Here is a 17,040-nt window from a genome sequence, read left to right as displayed (position 1 = left end):
TTGAAGACCTCCACTAAACGCCCTGGACCAGGAGTTTTACACCATGATAACATGTATGCTGAAGACCTCCACTAAACGCCCTGGACCAGGAGTTTTACACCATAATAACATGTATGCTGAAGACCTGCGACTTTACATAACAACAGCAACCATCAGAGCAACAACTCACCCTGCGACAGCGATGTAGTTCCCCAGGGTCTTCTGCCATTTGTACTGGAGACAGGAACCCAACCAAGCTCTGTCTGTGAGGGTGAAAACACGCTGCAGAGAGAGAGAGAGAGCGAGACAGAGACAGAGAGAGAAGAGAGAAGAGAGAAGAGAGAGAGAGAAGGAATAATTTGGTCTAGTGGGTAAGGTTAAAGAACTTATCATCAGTAGAAACAACGGAGCATTCTCCCCGCCTGTTTCAGTTTCTACAGACTTCCCATTTAACACTGCAGTCTACAGCAGGGTTCCTACAGACTTCCCCTTTAACGCTGCAGTCTACAGCAGGGTTTCTACAGATGGTCCCTTTAACACTGCAGTCTACAGCAGGGTTTCCCCAAGGCCCGTCCCTGGAACCACCCTGGGTGCACGTTTTGGTTTTTGCCCTTGTTGGACACAGCTTGTTCAAAAAAAAATCTACGCTTGATCATGAGCTGGTTACTTGATAATGAGCTGCAAGCTTGATAATGAGCTGGTTACTTGATAATGAGCTGGTTACTTGATAATGAGCTGCAAGCTTGATAATGAGCTGGTTACTTGATAATGAGCTGGAAGCTTGATAATGAGCTGGTTAATTGATAATGAGCTGGTTACTTGATAATGAGCTGGAAGCTTGATAATGAGCTGGTTACTTGATAATGAGCTGGAAGCTTGATAATGAGCTGGTTACTTGATAATGAGCTGGAAGCTTGATAATGAGCTGGTTGCTTGATAATGAGCTGGAAGCTTGACTCGGCTGTGTAGTACAAACCCAAAACGTGCACAGAGGGGAAGCTCCAGGATAGAGTTGGTGAAACCCTGGTCTACAGAACATATAACCACCCCCAGCCTGGGTACGAATCCCGACTCCACCGTACAGGTACGTCCCTCTTATCGATGTATTTTCCCCACTCAAGTCTGCTACCGATATCCCCTGTCCCAATAAAGGGAGCTAGTTTGTAACAGGTGGTTTAACTTGATGCAAATGATTAGTTAGCCAAGAAGTAGCCTTACTGGTAACGTTAGCTAGCTAGCCAGCTAACATTAGCAACATTTGGGTTCGGGGACACCACAACCAAAATATAAACGCGTAGCCAATTGAAATACCCGATTTAAGTAAGTATATACAGATATTATATAACTATACCCGTGTTGTTTCTAGGCAACAATACCTTCATTTTTGTAGAGCGTTTTAGTCTTGAGTAAATCTTCACCAAAGCATCGCTGCAAATTTGTGTCCGTATCCCAGAATGCTTCACTCCTCAGCGTCCGCATATCGACCGAAGCGATGTCATGGCAACAGCCAATGAGCGCCGCTCTGGAGCGTCTTCCTGTTTGGACCAGCCAGTCAAATACCGGGTTTCACTTACAAACATGGGTCTTCACAAAATATTCGTACCTGTTTTGAATTAATCCACATTTTGTTGTTTTACAGCCTGACTTCAAAATTGATTTACATGTATCATCTCAGCCATACACACACACACAATACCCCCTTAATAATTACATATTGAAAATGAAATACAGATCTCATTTACAACCAAATGTATTCCTCACACATGCTTCGTAAACAACAGGTGTAGAATAACAGTGAAATGCTTACTTAGTCTGTTTTACGAAGCATATGAAAAATAACATTTGATTTGATTTAATAATTAGTTACACTTGTAAAACAAAATGCATATAAGTGAGAAACAGGCTCAAAATGTTGATATGTGGACAACAATGCAGAGAGAAAGAAATTAGAAAAATAATACTACAAGTTATAATACACAATGAGTAAGGATAACATGGCTGTATACACGGGGTACCTGTACTGAGTCAATGTCCAGGGGTACTAGGTAATAACTTGGCTATATACACAGAGTACCAGTACTGAGTCACATACAGGGGTACTAGGTAATAACTTAGCTATATACACAGGGTACCAGTACTGAGTTGATGTGCAGGGGTATGAGGTAATACCATGGCTATATACATGGGGTACCTGTACTGAGGTGATGTGCAGGGGTATGAGGTAATACCATGGCTATATACACGGGGTACCTGTACTGAGGTGATGTGCAGGGGTATGAGGTAATACCATGGCTATATACACGGGGTACCTGTACTGAGGTGATGTCCAGGGGTATGAGGTAATAACTTGGCTATATACACAGGGTACCAGTACTGAGTCACATACAGGGGTACTAGGTAATAACTTAGCTATATACACGGGGTACCAGTACTGAGTTGATGTGCAGGGGTATGAGGTAATAACATGGCTATATACACAGGGTACCAGTACTGAGTCACATACAGGGGTACGAGGTAATAACATGGCTATATACACGGGGTACCAGTACTGAGTCATATGACAGGGGTACGAGGTAATAACATGGCTGTATACACGGGGTACCAGTACTGGGTCATATACAGGGATACTAGGTAATAACTTAGCTATATACACGAGGTAATTGAGGTAGATACAGTATGTACATAAAGGTAGATAATAGACAGTAACAGCAGTGTACTGTAGGTAGGGGTAAATGATATATAATAGACAGTAACAGCAGTATACTGTAGGTAGGGGTAAAGGATAGATAATAGACAGTAACAGCAGTATACTGTAGGTAGGGGCAAAGGATAGATAATAGACAGTAACAGCAGTATACTGTAGGTAGGGGTAAAGGATAGATAATAGACAGTAACAGCAGTATACTGTAGGTAGGGGTAAAGGATAGATAATAGACAGTAACAGCAGTATACTGTAGGTAGGGGTAAAGGATAGATAATAGACAGTAACAGCAGTATACTGTAGGTAGGGGTAAAGGATAGATAATAGACAGTAACAGCAGTATACTGTAGGTAGGGGTAAAGGATAGGTAATAGACAGTAACAGCAGTATACTGTAGGTAGGGGTAAAGGATAGATAATAGACAGTAACAGCAGTATACTGTAGGTAGGGGTAAAGGATAGATTCTTGCAACTTTTCGGTTACTAGTCCAACGTTCTAACCAGGAGGCTACCCTGCCGCCCCGTGTGTAGAAGCTATTCAGGGTCATGTTGGTTCCAGGCTTGGTGCATCGGTACCACTTGCCGTGGGTTAGCAGAGAGAAACTGTCCATGTGTGGCTGGAGTACATTCTTAGGACCTTCCTCTGACACCGCCTGGTATAGAGGTCCTGGATGGCAGCACCTGGATTTGTTATGGATCCCCATTAGCTGCTGCCAAGACAAGGCGGGTTTATTATGGATCCCCATTAGGGTTTATTATGGATCCCCATTAGGGTTTATTATGGATCCCCATTAGGGTTTATTATGGATCCCCATTAGGGTTTATTATGGATCCCCATTAGCTGCTGCCAAGACAAGGTGGGTTTATTATGGATCCCCATTAGGGTTTATTATGGATCCCCATTAGCTGCTGCCAAGACAAGGCGGGTTTATTATGGATCCCCATTAGGGTTTATTATGGATCCCCATTAGCTGCTGCCAAGGCAAGGCGGGTTTATTATGGATCCCCATTAGGGTTTATTATGGATCCCCATTAGGGTTTATTATGGATCCCCATTAGCTGTTGCCAAGACAAGGTGGGTTTATTATGGATCCCCATTAGCTGTTGCCAAGACAAGGCGGGTTTATTATGGATCCCCATTAGGGTTTATTATGGATCCCCATTAGGGTTTATTATGGATCCCCATTAGCTGTTGCCAAGACAAGGCGGGTTTATTATGGATCCCCATTAGCTGTTGCCAAGGCAAGGCGGGTTTATTATGGATCCCCATTAGGGTTTATTATGGATCCCCATTAGCTGTTGCCAAGGCAAGGCGGGTTTATTATGGATCCCCATTAGCTGTTGCCAAGACAAGGCGGGTTTCTTATGGATCCCCATTGGTTCCTGCCAAGGCAGCAGCTACTCTTCCTGGGGTTTATTATGGATCCCCATTAGTTCCTGCCAAGGCAGCAGCTACTCTTCCTGGGGTTTATAATGGATCCCCATTGGTTCCTGCCAAGGCAACAGCTACTGCTTTTTAGTCCAGCACTAGACTCAATCTGTGTCCAGGAAACAGGCCCCATATGTATTACTGACATGCTTGTCCTTGTTCAGGACTCCACACACTGGCTTCAGATTGAACCCTTGACTTCCACTGTCCAGGGAGTGACAATGTTCAGGTAAAATATTGTGGATTGTGCAACATTTCCCCATTATTCTCTCCCCCCCCCCCCCCCCACCCCCACCCCCCCAAAAAAATGTATTCAATCTCTGTTAAATTGGTAGTTGATAATCTCTGTTAAATTGGTAGTTGATAATCTCTGTTAAATTGGTAGTTGATAATCTCTGTTAAATTGGTAGTTGATAATCTCTGTTAAATTGGTAGTTGATAATCTCTGTTAAATTGGTAGTTGATCATCTCTGTTAAATTGGTAGTTGATCATCTCTGTTAAATTGGTAGTTGATAATCTCTGTTAAATTGGTTGTTGATAATCTCTCTTAAATTGGTAGTTGATCATCTCTGTTAAATTGGTTGTTGATCATTTCTAGACAATCATTTTTCAGGTCTTGATTTTCAAATAGATTTCAGTCAAAACTGCAACTCCTCCAATCAGGAACATTCACTGTCGTCTTGGAAAGCAACTCCTGTGTAAACATCCCCAACCTCAATATATATATATATATACACACACACACATACACACAAGTTTAGGACAGAGGCTGAATTTTAATACAAATGGTTTTATTATCATACATTTCTTTATCCATCCCTGGGTAGGACATGAGACGGAGGGGAGAGAGGGAGGGAGAGCGAGAGAGGAAGACGGGGGGGAAAGAGGGAGACGGGGGGGAAAGAGAGGGAGACGGGGGGGAAAGAGAGGAAGACGGGGGGGAAAGAGAGGGAGACGGGGGGGAAAGAGAGGGAGACGGGGGGGAAAGAGAGGGAGACGGGGGGGAAAGAGAGGGAGACGGGGGGGAAAGAGAGGGAGACGGGGGGGAAAGAGAGGGAGACGGGGGGGAAAGAGAGGGAGACGGGGGGAGAGGAGTAGAAGGGGCGAGAGAAGGAGAAGGGGAGGGGGAAGAAAGAGGGAGAAGGGGATGGGGGAGTAGAAGGGGAGAGAGAGGGAGAAGGGGAGGGAGGTATATATGGTGCCCTACTGTGTGTGGCTTTGGTCAAAAGTAGTGCACCATTATAGGGAATAGGGTGCCATTTGAGGGTACATCCCCGCTGTGTAGTAACAGGATCTTCTATGTTATTTACACCGTCTCTCACTCAGCTCATCTTAACACACCGACTATAGCACAGTGATGATATAAGAGACCAGAGATACGCTGGGAAAATAACAACAGCACCACACATGTTGTACGTCTGACTGGTACATAGTTACAGTACAGGAAATAAAGGAATCGTTTTCCATTGGAATGTCTTAGTTCCTCTACGGCCAAACACTTCCACTGTTTAACAGAAGTGTCTGACTAAATGGATCTGTGTGTGTGTGTGTGTGTGTGTGTGTGTAAAGGGGCTTGTGTTGGCCCCTAGATCTGTCAGTGTAGACATGAAGCCTGGCTCTCTCTCTCTTACTATGTGTACAGCAGAGACACTCTCAGAGCCTTGGAACACACACACTCCTACTTTCCATTTTACACTTCATACTCGGCTCTGTAAATGCAGGGATGGGTTGCGGTGTGTGTGTGTGTGTGTGTGAGCGGAAATGAGGACAGAACAGCAGGGGATCAGGAGACCAGAATATTCTCTTTAAAAACACACACACACACACACACACACACACACACACACAGCTCTTATCTGTTGTTCAGGCAGTTGAGGTGAATTGAGTAGCTTCCTGTCAGAGTACAGTCCAATAACACTGTCTGCTACTTGGACTGATTATGTCAAAACACAATCTATCTCCTCTCTGACAAATGAGAGGGAGGAGATGAGAGAGAGGAGATGAGAGAGAGAGAGAGAGAGAGAGAGACACAGAGAGAGAGAGAGAGATGGAGAGACGGAGGGATGAGAGAGAGAGACGGAGGGAGAGAGAGAGAGAGAGAGAGAGAGAGAGACAGGCTGACTGAATTCCTCACCGACAGGCTGACTGAATTCCTCACCGACAGGCTGACTAAATTCCTCACACCGACAGGCTGACTAAATTCCTCACACCGACAGGCTGACTAAATTCCTCTCACCGACAGGCTGACTAAATTCGTCACCGACAGGAGGAGAGAGACAGAGAGAGAGCGGGGAGGAGAGAGACAGAGAGGGGAGGAGAGAGACAGACAGAGAGAGAGGAGAGGAGAGAGCGGGGAGGAGAGAGACAGAGAGAGAGAGAGACAGAGAGAGAGAGCTCTTCAATCTGTAGTCAGTAATCTCCTCTCCAACTAAATGTCTATAATGTCCTCCTGGTTTTAGTGGAATGTTACAGTTAAACTCCCAATGGAGGTAACCCTGGAGACAAGGAGGAATGGGGAGGTTCCAAAAAGTGTTCAGGTGTGTTCAGGTGTATTCAGGTGTGTGAGTGTTCAGGTTTGTTCAGGTGTGTGAGTGTTCACAGTTTGACAGCCACCACACAGGCCCCAGCCCGGCCCAGACACAGTGGAGCCACCTAGAGGAAAAACACAGGAAGGAACAAATCAAGTCAAATTGTATTTGTCACATGCGGCGAATACAACAGGTGTAGGTAGACCTGACAGTGAAATGCTGAATACAACAGGTGTAGTAGACCTGACAGTGAAATGCTGAATACAACAGGTGTAGTAGACCTGACAGTGAAATGCTGAATACAACAGGTGTAGTAGACCTGACAGTGAAATGCTGAATACAACAGGTGTAGTAGACCTCACAGTGAAATGATGAATACAACAGGTGTAGTAGACCTCACAGTGCAATGCTGAATACAACAGGTGTAGTAGACCTTACAGTGAAATGCTGAATACAACAGGTGTAGACCTCACAGTGAAATGCTGAATACAACAGGTGTAGTAGACCTCACAGTGAAATGCTGAATACAACAGGTGTAGTAGACCTCACAGTGAAATGCTGAATACAACAGGTGTAGTAGACCTCACAGTGAAATGCTGAATACAACAGGTGTAGTAGACCTGACAGTGAAATGCTGAATACAACAGGTGTAGTAGACCTGACTGTGAAATGCTGAATACAACAGGTGTAGTAGACCTTACAGTGAAATGCTGAATACAACAGGTGTAGTAGACCTGACAGTGAAATGCTGAATACAACAGGTGTAGTAGACCTGACAGTGAAATGCTGAATACAATAGGTGTAGTAGACCTGACAGTGAAATGCTGAATACAACAGGTGTAGTAGACCACAGTGAAATGCTGAATACAACAGGTGTAATAGACCTGACAGTGAAATGCTGAATACAACAGGTGTAGTAGACCTCACAGTGAAATGCTGAATACAACAGGTGTAGTAGACCTCACAGTGAAATGCTGAATACAACAGGTGTAGGTAGACCTCACAGTGAAATGCTGAATACAACAGGTGTAGTAGACCTCACAGTGAAATGCTGAATACAACAGGTGTAGTAGACCTCACAGTGAAATGCTGAATACAACAGGTGTAGTAGACCTTACAGTGAAATGCTGAATTACAACAGGTGTAGTAGACCTCACAGTGAAATGCTGAATACAACAGGTGTAGGTAGACCTCACAGTGAAATGCTGAATACAACAGGTGTAGTAGACCTCACAGTGAAATGCTGAATACAACAGGTGTAGGTAGACCTTACAGTGAAATGCTGAATACAACAGGTGTAGTAGACCTCACAGTGAAATGCTGAATACAACAGGTGTAGTAGACCTGACAGTGAAATGCTGAATACAACAGGTGTAGTAGACCTGACAGTGAAATGCTGAATACAACAGGTGTAGTAGACCTCACAGTGAAATGCTGAATACAACAGGTGTAGTAGACCTGACAGTGAAATGCTGAATACAACAGGTGTAGTAGACCTGACAGTGAAATGCTGAATACAACAGGTGTAGTAGACCTTACAGTGAAATGCTGAATACAACAGGTGTAGTAGACCTGACAGTGAAATGCTGAATACAACAGGTGTAGTAGACCTTACAGTGAAATGCTGAATACAACAGGTGTAGTAGACCTGACAGTGAAATGCTGAATACAACAGGTGTAGTAGACCTGACAGTGAAATGCTGAATACAACAGGTGTAGTAGACCTGACAGTGAAATGCTGAATACAACAGGTGTAGTACACCTCACAGTGAAATGCTGAATACAACAGGTGTAGTAGACCTCACAGTGAAATGCTGAATACAACAGGTGTAGTAGACCTTACAGTGAAATGCTGAATACAACAGGTGTAGTAGACCTTACAGTGAAATGCTGAATACAACAGGTGTAGTAGACCTCACAGTGAAATGCTGAATACAACAGGTGTAGTAGACCTCACAGTGAAATGCTGAATACAACAGGTGTAGTAGACCTGACAGTGAAATGCTGAATACAACAGGTGTAGTAGACCTCACAGTGAAATGCTGAATACAACAGGTGTAGTAGACCTTACAGTGAAATGCTGAATACAACAGGTGTAGTAGACCTGACAGTGAAATGCTGAATACAACAGGTGTAGTAGACCTTACAGTGAAATGCTGAATACAACAGGTGTAGTAGACCTCACAGTGAAATGCTGAATACAACAGGTGTAGTAGACCTCACAGTGAAATGCTGAATACAACAGGTGTAGTAGACCTGACAGTGAAATGCTGAATACAACAGGTGTAGTAGACCTCACAGTGAAATGCTGAATACAACAGGTGTAGTAGACCTCACAGTGAAATGCTGAATACAACAGGTGTAGTAGACCTCACAGTGAAATGCTGAATACAACAGGTGTAGTAGACCTCACAGTGAAATGCTGAATGCAACAGGTGTAGTAGACCTGACAGTGAAATGCTGAATACAACAGGTGTAGCTAGACCTCACAGTGAAATGCTGAATACAACAGGTGTAGTAGACCTCACAGTGAAATGCTGAATACAACAGGTGTAGTAGACCTCACAGTGAAATGCTGAATACAACAGGTGTAGTAGAACCTCACAGTGAAATGCTGAATACAACAGGTGTAGTAGACCTGACAGTGAAATGCTGAATACAACAGGTGTAGTAGACCTCACAGGGAAATGCTGAATACAACAGGTGTAGTAGACCTCACAGTGAAATGCTGAATACAACAGGTGTAGTAGACCTCACAGTGAAATGCTGAATACAACAGGTGTAGTAGACCTGACAGTGAAATGCTGAATACAACAGGTGTAGTGGACCTGACAGTGAAATGCTGAATACAACAGGTGTAGTAGACCTCACAGTGAAATGCTGAATACAACAGGTGTAGTAGACCTGACAGTGAAATGCTGAATACAACAGGTGTAGTAGACCTGACAGTGAAATGCTGAACACAACAGGTGTAGTAGACCTTACAGTGAAATGCTGAATACAACAGGTGTAGTAGACCTTACAGTGAAATGCTGAATACAACAGGTGTAGTAGACCTCACAGTGAAATGCTGAATACAACAGGTGTAGTAGACCTTACAGTGAAATGATGAATACAACAGGTGTAGTAGACCTCACAGTGAAATGCTGAATACAACAGGTGTAGTAGACCTGACAGTGAAATGCTGAATACAACAGGTGTAGTAGACCTCACAGTGAAATGCTGAATACAACAGGTGTAGTAGACCTCACAGTGAAATGCTGAATACAACAGGTGTAGTAGACCTCACAGTGAAATGCTGAATACAACAGGTGTAGTAGACCTCACAGTGAAATGCTGAATACAACAGGTGTAGTAGACCTGACAGTGAAATGCTGAATACAACAGGTGTAGTAGACCTCACAGTGAAATGCTGAATACAACAGGTGTAGTAGACCTTACAGTGAAATGCTGAATACAACAGGTGTAGTAGACCTCACAGTGAAATGCTGAATACAACAGGTGTAGTAGACCTCACAGTGAAATGCTGAATACAACAGGTGTAGTAGACCTCACAGTGAAATGCTGAATACAACAGGTGTAGGTAGACCTCACAGTGAAATGCTGAATACAACAGGTGTAGGTAGACCTCACAGTGAAATGCTGAATACAACAGGTGTAGTAGACCTTACAGTGAAATGCTGAATACAACAGGTGTAGTAGACCTTACAGTGAAATGCTGAATTACAACAGGTGTAGTAGACCTCACAGTGAAATGCTGAATACAACAGGTGTAGTAGACCTGACAGTGAAATGCTGAATACAACAGGTGTAGTAGACCTGACAGTGAAATGCTGAATACAACAGGTGTAGTAGACCTCACAGTGAAATGCTGAATACAACAGGTGTAGTAGACCTCACAGTGAAATGCTGAATACAACAGATGTAGTAGACCTGACAGTGAAATGCTGAATACAACAGGTGTAGTAGACCTGACAGTGAAATGCCGAATACAACAGGTGTAGTAGACCTGACAGTGAAATGCTGAATACAACAGGTGTAGTAGACCTCACAGTGAAATGCTGAAGACAACAGGTGTAGTAGACCTTACAGTGAAATGCTGAATACAACAGGTGTAGTAGACCTCACAGTGAAATGCTGAATACAACAGGTGTAGTAGACCTGACAGTGAAATGCTGAATACAACAGGTGTAGTAGACCTTACAGTGAAATGCTGAATACAACAGGTGTAGTAGACCTGACAGTGAAATGCTGAATACAACAGGTGTAGTAGACCTTACAGTGAAATGCTGAATACAACAGGTGTAGTAGACCTCACAGTGAAATGCTGAATACAACAGGTGTAGTAGACCTGACAGTGAAATGCTGAATACAACAGGTGTAGTAGACCTGACAGTGAAATGCTGAATACAACAGGTGTAGTAGACCTGACAGTGAAATGCTGAATACAACAGGTGTAGTAGACCTTACAGTGAAATGCTGAATACAACAGGTGTAGTAGACCTCACAGTGAAATGCTGAATACAACAGGTGTAGTAGACCTTACAGTGAAATGCTGAATACAACAGGTGTAGTAGACCTCACAGTGAAATGTTGAATACAACAGGTGTAGTAGACCTTACAGTGAAATGCTGAATACAACAGGTGTAGTAGACTATGGATAGATAATAACCAGGGGGTGGAGCTATTAAAGTGGCTATGGGTAGATAATAACCAGGGGGTGGAGCTTTTAAAGTGACTATGGATAGATAATAACCAGGGGGTAGAGTTATTAAAGTGGCTATGGATAAATAATAACCAGGGGGTGGAGTTATTAAAGTGGCTATGGATAGATAATAACCAGGGGGTGGAGCCATTAAAGTGGCTATGGATAGATAATAACCAGGGAGTGGAGCTATTAAAGTGGCTATGGATAGATAATAACCAGGGGGTGGAGCCATTAAAGTGGCTATGGATAGATAATAACCAGGGAGTGGAGCTATTAAAGTGGCTATGGATAGATAATAACCAGGGGGTGGAGCCATTAAAGTGGCTATGGATAGATAATAACCAGGGAGTGGAGCTATTAAAGTGGCTATGGATAGATAATAACCAGGGGGTGGAGCCATTAAAGTGGCTATGGATAGATAATAACCAGGGAGTGGAGCTATTAAAGTGGCTATGGATAGATAATAACCAGGGGGTGGAGCTATTAAAGTGGCTATGGATAGATAATAACCAGGGGGTGGAGCTATTAAAGTGGCTATGGATAGATAACCAGGGGGTGGAGTTATTAAAGTGGCTATGGATAGATAATAACCAGGGGGTGGAGTTATTAAAGTGACTATGGATAGATAATAACCAGGGGGTGGAGTTATTAAAGTGGCTATGGATAGATAATAACCAAGGGGTGGAGCTATTAAAGTGACTATGGATAGATAATAACCAGGGGGTGGAGCTATTAAAGTGACTATGGATAGATAATAACCAGGGGGTAGAGTTATTAAAGTGGCTATGGGTAGATAATAACCAGAGAGTAGAGTTATTAAAGTGACTATGGATAGATAATAACCAGGGGGTAGAGTTATTAAAGTGACTATGGATAGATAATAACCAGGGGGTAGAGTTATTAAAGTGACTATGGATAGATAATAACCAGGGGGTAGAGTTATTAGATAGATAATAACCAGGGAGTAGAGTTATTAAAGTGACTATGGATAGATAACAACCAGGGGGTAGAGTTATTAAAGTGACTATGGATAGATAATAACCAGGGGGTAGAGTTATTAGATAGATAATAACCAGGGGGTATAGTTATTAGATAGATAATAACCAGGGGGTAGAGTTATTAGATAGATAATAACCAGGGGGTAGAGTTATTAAAGTGACTATGGAGAGATAATAACCAGGGGGTAGAGTTATTAGATAGATAATAACCAGGGGGTAGAGTTATTAAAGTGACTATGGAGAGATAATAACCAGGGGGTAGAGTTATTAGATAGATAATAACCAGGGGGTAGAGTTATTAGATAGATAATAACCAGGGGGTAGAGTTATTAGATAGATAATAACCAGGGGGTAGAGTTATTAGATAGATAATAACCAGGGGGTAGAGTTATTAGATAGATAATAACCAGGGAGTAGAGTTATTAAAGTGGCTATGGATAGATAATAACCAGGGGGTAGAGTTATTAGATAGATAATAGCAGGGGGTAGAGTTATTAAAGTGACTATGGAGAGATAATAACCAGGGAGTAGAGTTATTAGATAGATAATAACCAGGGGGTAGAGTTATTAGATAGATAATAACCAGGGGGTAGAGTTATTAGATAGATAATAACCAGGGAGTAGAGTTATTAAAGTGGCTATGGATAGATAATAACCAGGGGGTAGAGTTATTAGATAGATAATAGCAGGGGGTAGAGTTATTAAAGTGACTATGGAGAGATAATAACCAGGGGGTAGAGTTATTAGATAGATAATAACCAGGGGGTAGAGTTATTAGATAGATAATAACCAGGGGGTAGAGTTATTAGATAGATAATAACCAGGGGGTAGAGTTATTAGATAGATAATAACCAGGGGGTAGAGTTATTAGATAGATAATAACCAGGGGGTAGAGTTATTAGATAGATAATAACCAGGGGGTAGAGTTATTAGATAGATAATAACCAGGGGGTAGAGTTATTAGAGAGATAATAACCAGGGGGTAGAGTTATTAGATAGATAATAACCAGGGGGTAGAGTTATTGGATAGATAATAACCAGGGGGTAGAGTTATTGGATAGATAATAACCAGGGGGTAGAGTTATTAGATAGATAATAACCAGGGGGTAGAGTTATTAGATAGATAATAACCAGGGGGTAGAGTTATTAGATAGATAATAACCAGGGGGTAGAGTTATTAGATAGATAATAACCAGGGGGTAGAGTTATTAGATAGATAATAACCAGGGGGTAGAGTTATTAGATAGATAATAACCAGGGGGTAGAGTTATTAGATAGATAATAACCAGGGGTAGAGTTATTAGATAGATAATAACCAGGGGGTAGAGTTATTAGATAGATAATAACCAGGGGGTAGAGTTATTAGATAGATAATAACCAGGGGGTAGAGTTATTAGATAGATAATAACCAGGGGGTAGAGTTATTAGATAGATAATAACCAGGGGGTAGAGTTATTAGATAGATAATAACCAGGGGGTGGAGTTATTAGATAGGTAATAACCAGGGGGTAGAGTTATTAGATAGATAATAACCAGGGGGTAGAACATAGAACACACACACTTACATAAAACAGACACATGAACATATTAACACACTTGGAGAAATACGGACATTTACATAACAACACAACCAGAAGGGATGTGTGTGTGTGTGTGTGTGTGTGTGTGTATATGTGTGTGTGTGTGTGTGGGTGTGTGTATATACCTGAAGGGTTGTGTGTGTGTGTGTATATATACCTGAAGGGTTGTGTGTGTGTGTGTGTGTGTGTGTGTGTGTGTGTGTGTGTGTGTGTGTGTGTGTGTATATATACCTGAAGGGTTGTGTGTGTGTGTGTGTGTGTGTGTGTGTATGTGTGGGTGTGTGGATATACCTGAAGGGTTGTGTGTGTGTGTGTGTGTGTGTTCGTGTGTGTGTGTGTGTGTGTTCGTGTGTGTGTGTGTGTGTGTGTGTGTACCTGTGTCCACTCGTTGGTCTGGGGATCGTAGGCCTCAACAGTGTTCAGGTACACCGTTCCATCGTAACCACCGACCGCATAGAGACGGTCTCCAAGGAGACACACACCGACAGCGTCACGACTGACGCTCATGGGGGCTACCGCCGTCCACGCATCCGCCTGGGGGTCGTACCTACACACACACACACACACACACACAGCCCATTGTTGAATATCTCTAAACCTGCGCCAATATTTGCTCAACATTTATAGCACAATTACCTAACACACACCCCCGACCGACTGACCTCTCCACACAGTCGCTGAGTCGTGATGCCAGGCTGGAGGCGGGAGCGTCATGTCCTCCAATAGCGTACAGGAAACCGTTCCAGGTAGCCACGCCCACCCCGCCACGACGCTTCGCCATCGGAGCGCAGCAGCTCCACCTGGTGGTGAGGAGGCCACACATCAACAACCTCATTCTCGTCACAGATTCACACCCTGGTCGGTTTATTAGGAAATGCCTATCCAGAACAGCCTGAATTATTTTGGGCGTGAATTCTATAAGTTACAGATACACACCCTGGTCGGTGTTTTAGGAAACGCCTATCCAGAACAGCCTGAATTATTTGGGGCGTGGATTCTACAAGGTGTCAGAAACGTTCTACAGGGATGTTGATGTCATCCCAAAGACGTTCTATCGAGCTCGGTCAGCGACAGTGTTTCAGAGGTGGTCGGTCAGCGACAGTGTCTCAGAGGTGGTCGGTCAGCGACAGTGTCTCAGAGGTGGTCGGTCAGCGACAGTGTCTCAGAGGTGGTCGGTCAGCGACAGTGTCTCAGAGGTGGTCGGTCAGCGACAGTGTCTCAGAGGTGCTCGGTCAGCGACAGTGTCTCAGAGGTGGTCGGTCAGCGACAGTGTTTCAGAGGTGGTCGGTCAGCGACAGTGTCTCAGAGGTGGTCGGTCAGCGACAGTGTCTCAGAGGTGGTCGGTCAGCGACAGTGTCTCAGAGGTGGTCGGTCAGCGACAGTGTTTCAGAGGTGCTGTGGCGTTCAAACGTTGTTCAACTGGTATCAAGGGACATTAACGTGTGCCAGGAAAACATTGGTCAGCGACAGTGTTTCAGAGGTGCTCGGTCAAACGTTCTTCAACTGCCTCCAGAACGGCCCGAATTATTCGGGGCATGAACACGTTGCTTAACTGGTATCAAGGGACATTAGCGTGCGCCAGGAAAACATTCCCCTCACCATTCCACCACAGACACCAGGCAGGACGGGGCCAAATCTGGACTCTGCAAACAGCATCAAGCAACAGGAACCATTCCACCACAGCCACCAGACTGTTCCGTCGACACCAGGCAGGACGGGGCCAAATCCGGACTCTGCAGTCAGCTTCAAGCAACAGGAACCATTCCACCACAGCCACCAGCCTGTTCCGTCAACACCAGGCAGGACGGGGCCAAATCTGGACTCTGCCGTCAGCTTCAAGCAACAGGAACCGGGATTCAACAGACAGGTTTTTCAACTCCTCATTTGTCCAGTGTTGATGATGTCGTGTCCACTGGAGACACTTCTACTTGTTGTTAGCTGATAGGACTGGAACCCGGTGTGGTCGTTTGCGTTTGTCAAACCGTTCTCAGTATAAACCCCAGACACCGTCTGTTGCATCTCTAGGGGCGCTATTTCATTTTTGGATAAAAAACGTTCCCGTTTTAAGCGCGATATTTTGTCACGAAAAGATGCTCGACTATGCATATTCATATGACAGTTTTGGAAAGAAAACACTCTGAAGTTTCAGAATCTGCAAAGATTTTGTCTGTAAGTGCCCCAGAACTCATTCTACAGGCGAAACCAAGATGATACGTTAAACAGGAAATGAGCAGAATTTCTGAAGCTCTGTTTTCTAATGTCTCCTTATATGGCTGTGAATGCGACAGGAATAAGCTTAGACCTTCTGCCGTTTCCCCAAGATGTCGGCAGCATTGTGACGTATTTGTAGGCATATCATTGGAAGATTGGCCATAAGAGACTACATTTTCCAGGGGTCCGCCCGGTGTCCTTTGTCTAAATTTGTGCGTAATCTTCAGGTGCGGGCATTTTCTCCTGGGATTCAGGAGAGAAAGCACACTTCCACGAACGATATATCATCGAAGAGATATGTGAAAAACACCTTGAGGATTGATTCTAAACAAAGTTTGCCATGTTTTCAGTCGATATGATGGAGTTAATTTGGAAAAAAGTTCGCGTTTTGAGGACTGAATTTTCTGGTTTTTTTGGTAGCCAAATGTGATGTACAAAACGGAGCTATTTCTAATACACAAAGAATCTTTTTGGAAAAACTGAGCATCTGCTATCTAACTGAGAGTATCCTCATTGAAAACATCTGAAGTTCTTCAAAGGTAAATGATTTTATTTGAAGGCTTTTATGTTTTTGTTGAAATGTTGCGTGCTGGATGCTAACGCTAAATGCTAACGCTAAATGCTAACGCTAAATGCTAACGCTAAATGCTAACGCTAAATGCTAACGCTAGCTAGCTACTTTTACACAAATGATTGTTTTCCTATGGTTGAGAAGCATATTTTGAAAATCTGAGATGACAGTGTTGTTTACAAAAGGCTAAGCTTGAGAGATGGCATATTTATTTCATTTCATTTGCGATTTTCATGAATAGTTAACGTTGTGTTATGCTAATGAGCTTGCTGATAGATTTACACAGTCCTGGATACAGGGGTTTTTTCATAGCTAAACGTGACGCAGAAAACGGA

At 43.4% G+C, this 17,040-nt stretch overlaps 2 protein-coding genes across 5 annotated transcripts in view; both read right to left on the bottom strand.

Moving 5' to 3' along the window:
- Positions 1 to 1,513, bottom strand: part of LOC110516832 (WD repeat-containing protein 19-like) — a 71,898-nt gene extending 70,385 nt beyond the window's left edge. Inside the window, exons 1-2 of the mRNA XM_036934402.1 lie at positions 1,356 to 1,513; positions 170 to 261 (exon numbers count right to left, since the gene is read on the bottom strand). Of these exons, the coding sequence (XP_036790297.1) occupies positions 170 to 261; positions 1,356 to 1,361 (98 nt within the window). The 5' untranslated portion in view covers positions 1,362 to 1,513. The remainder of the gene's footprint in view (positions 1 to 169; positions 262 to 1,355) is intronic.
- Positions 1,514 to 5,892: 4,379 nt separating this feature from the next.
- LOC110511479 (kelch-like protein 5) overlaps positions 5,893 to 17,040 on the bottom strand; it is a 46,467-nt gene continuing 35,319 nt past the window's right edge. For all 4 annotated transcript variants that reach the window (XM_036934401.1, XM_036934400.1, XM_036934398.1 and 1 more), the window contains 3 exons: positions 14,586 to 14,723; positions 14,299 to 14,470; positions 5,893 to 6,761 (listed from right to left, as the gene is read on the bottom strand). In XM_036934401.1, the coding sequence (XP_036790296.1) occupies positions 6,705 to 6,761; positions 14,299 to 14,470; positions 14,586 to 14,723 (367 nt within the window). In that variant the 3' untranslated portion in view covers positions 5,893 to 6,704. The remainder of the gene's footprint in view (positions 6,762 to 14,298; positions 14,471 to 14,585; positions 14,724 to 17,040) is intronic.

The sequence above is a fragment of the Oncorhynchus mykiss genome, chromosome 10, assembly GCF_013265735.2.
Source record: "Oncorhynchus mykiss isolate Arlee chromosome 10, USDA_OmykA_1.1, whole genome shotgun sequence".
NCBI lineage: Eukaryota > Metazoa > Chordata > Actinopteri > Salmoniformes > Salmonidae > Oncorhynchus > Oncorhynchus mykiss.
Note: the sequence above shows the minus strand (reverse complement) of the source record. Positions and strands in the feature narration are given on the sequence as shown.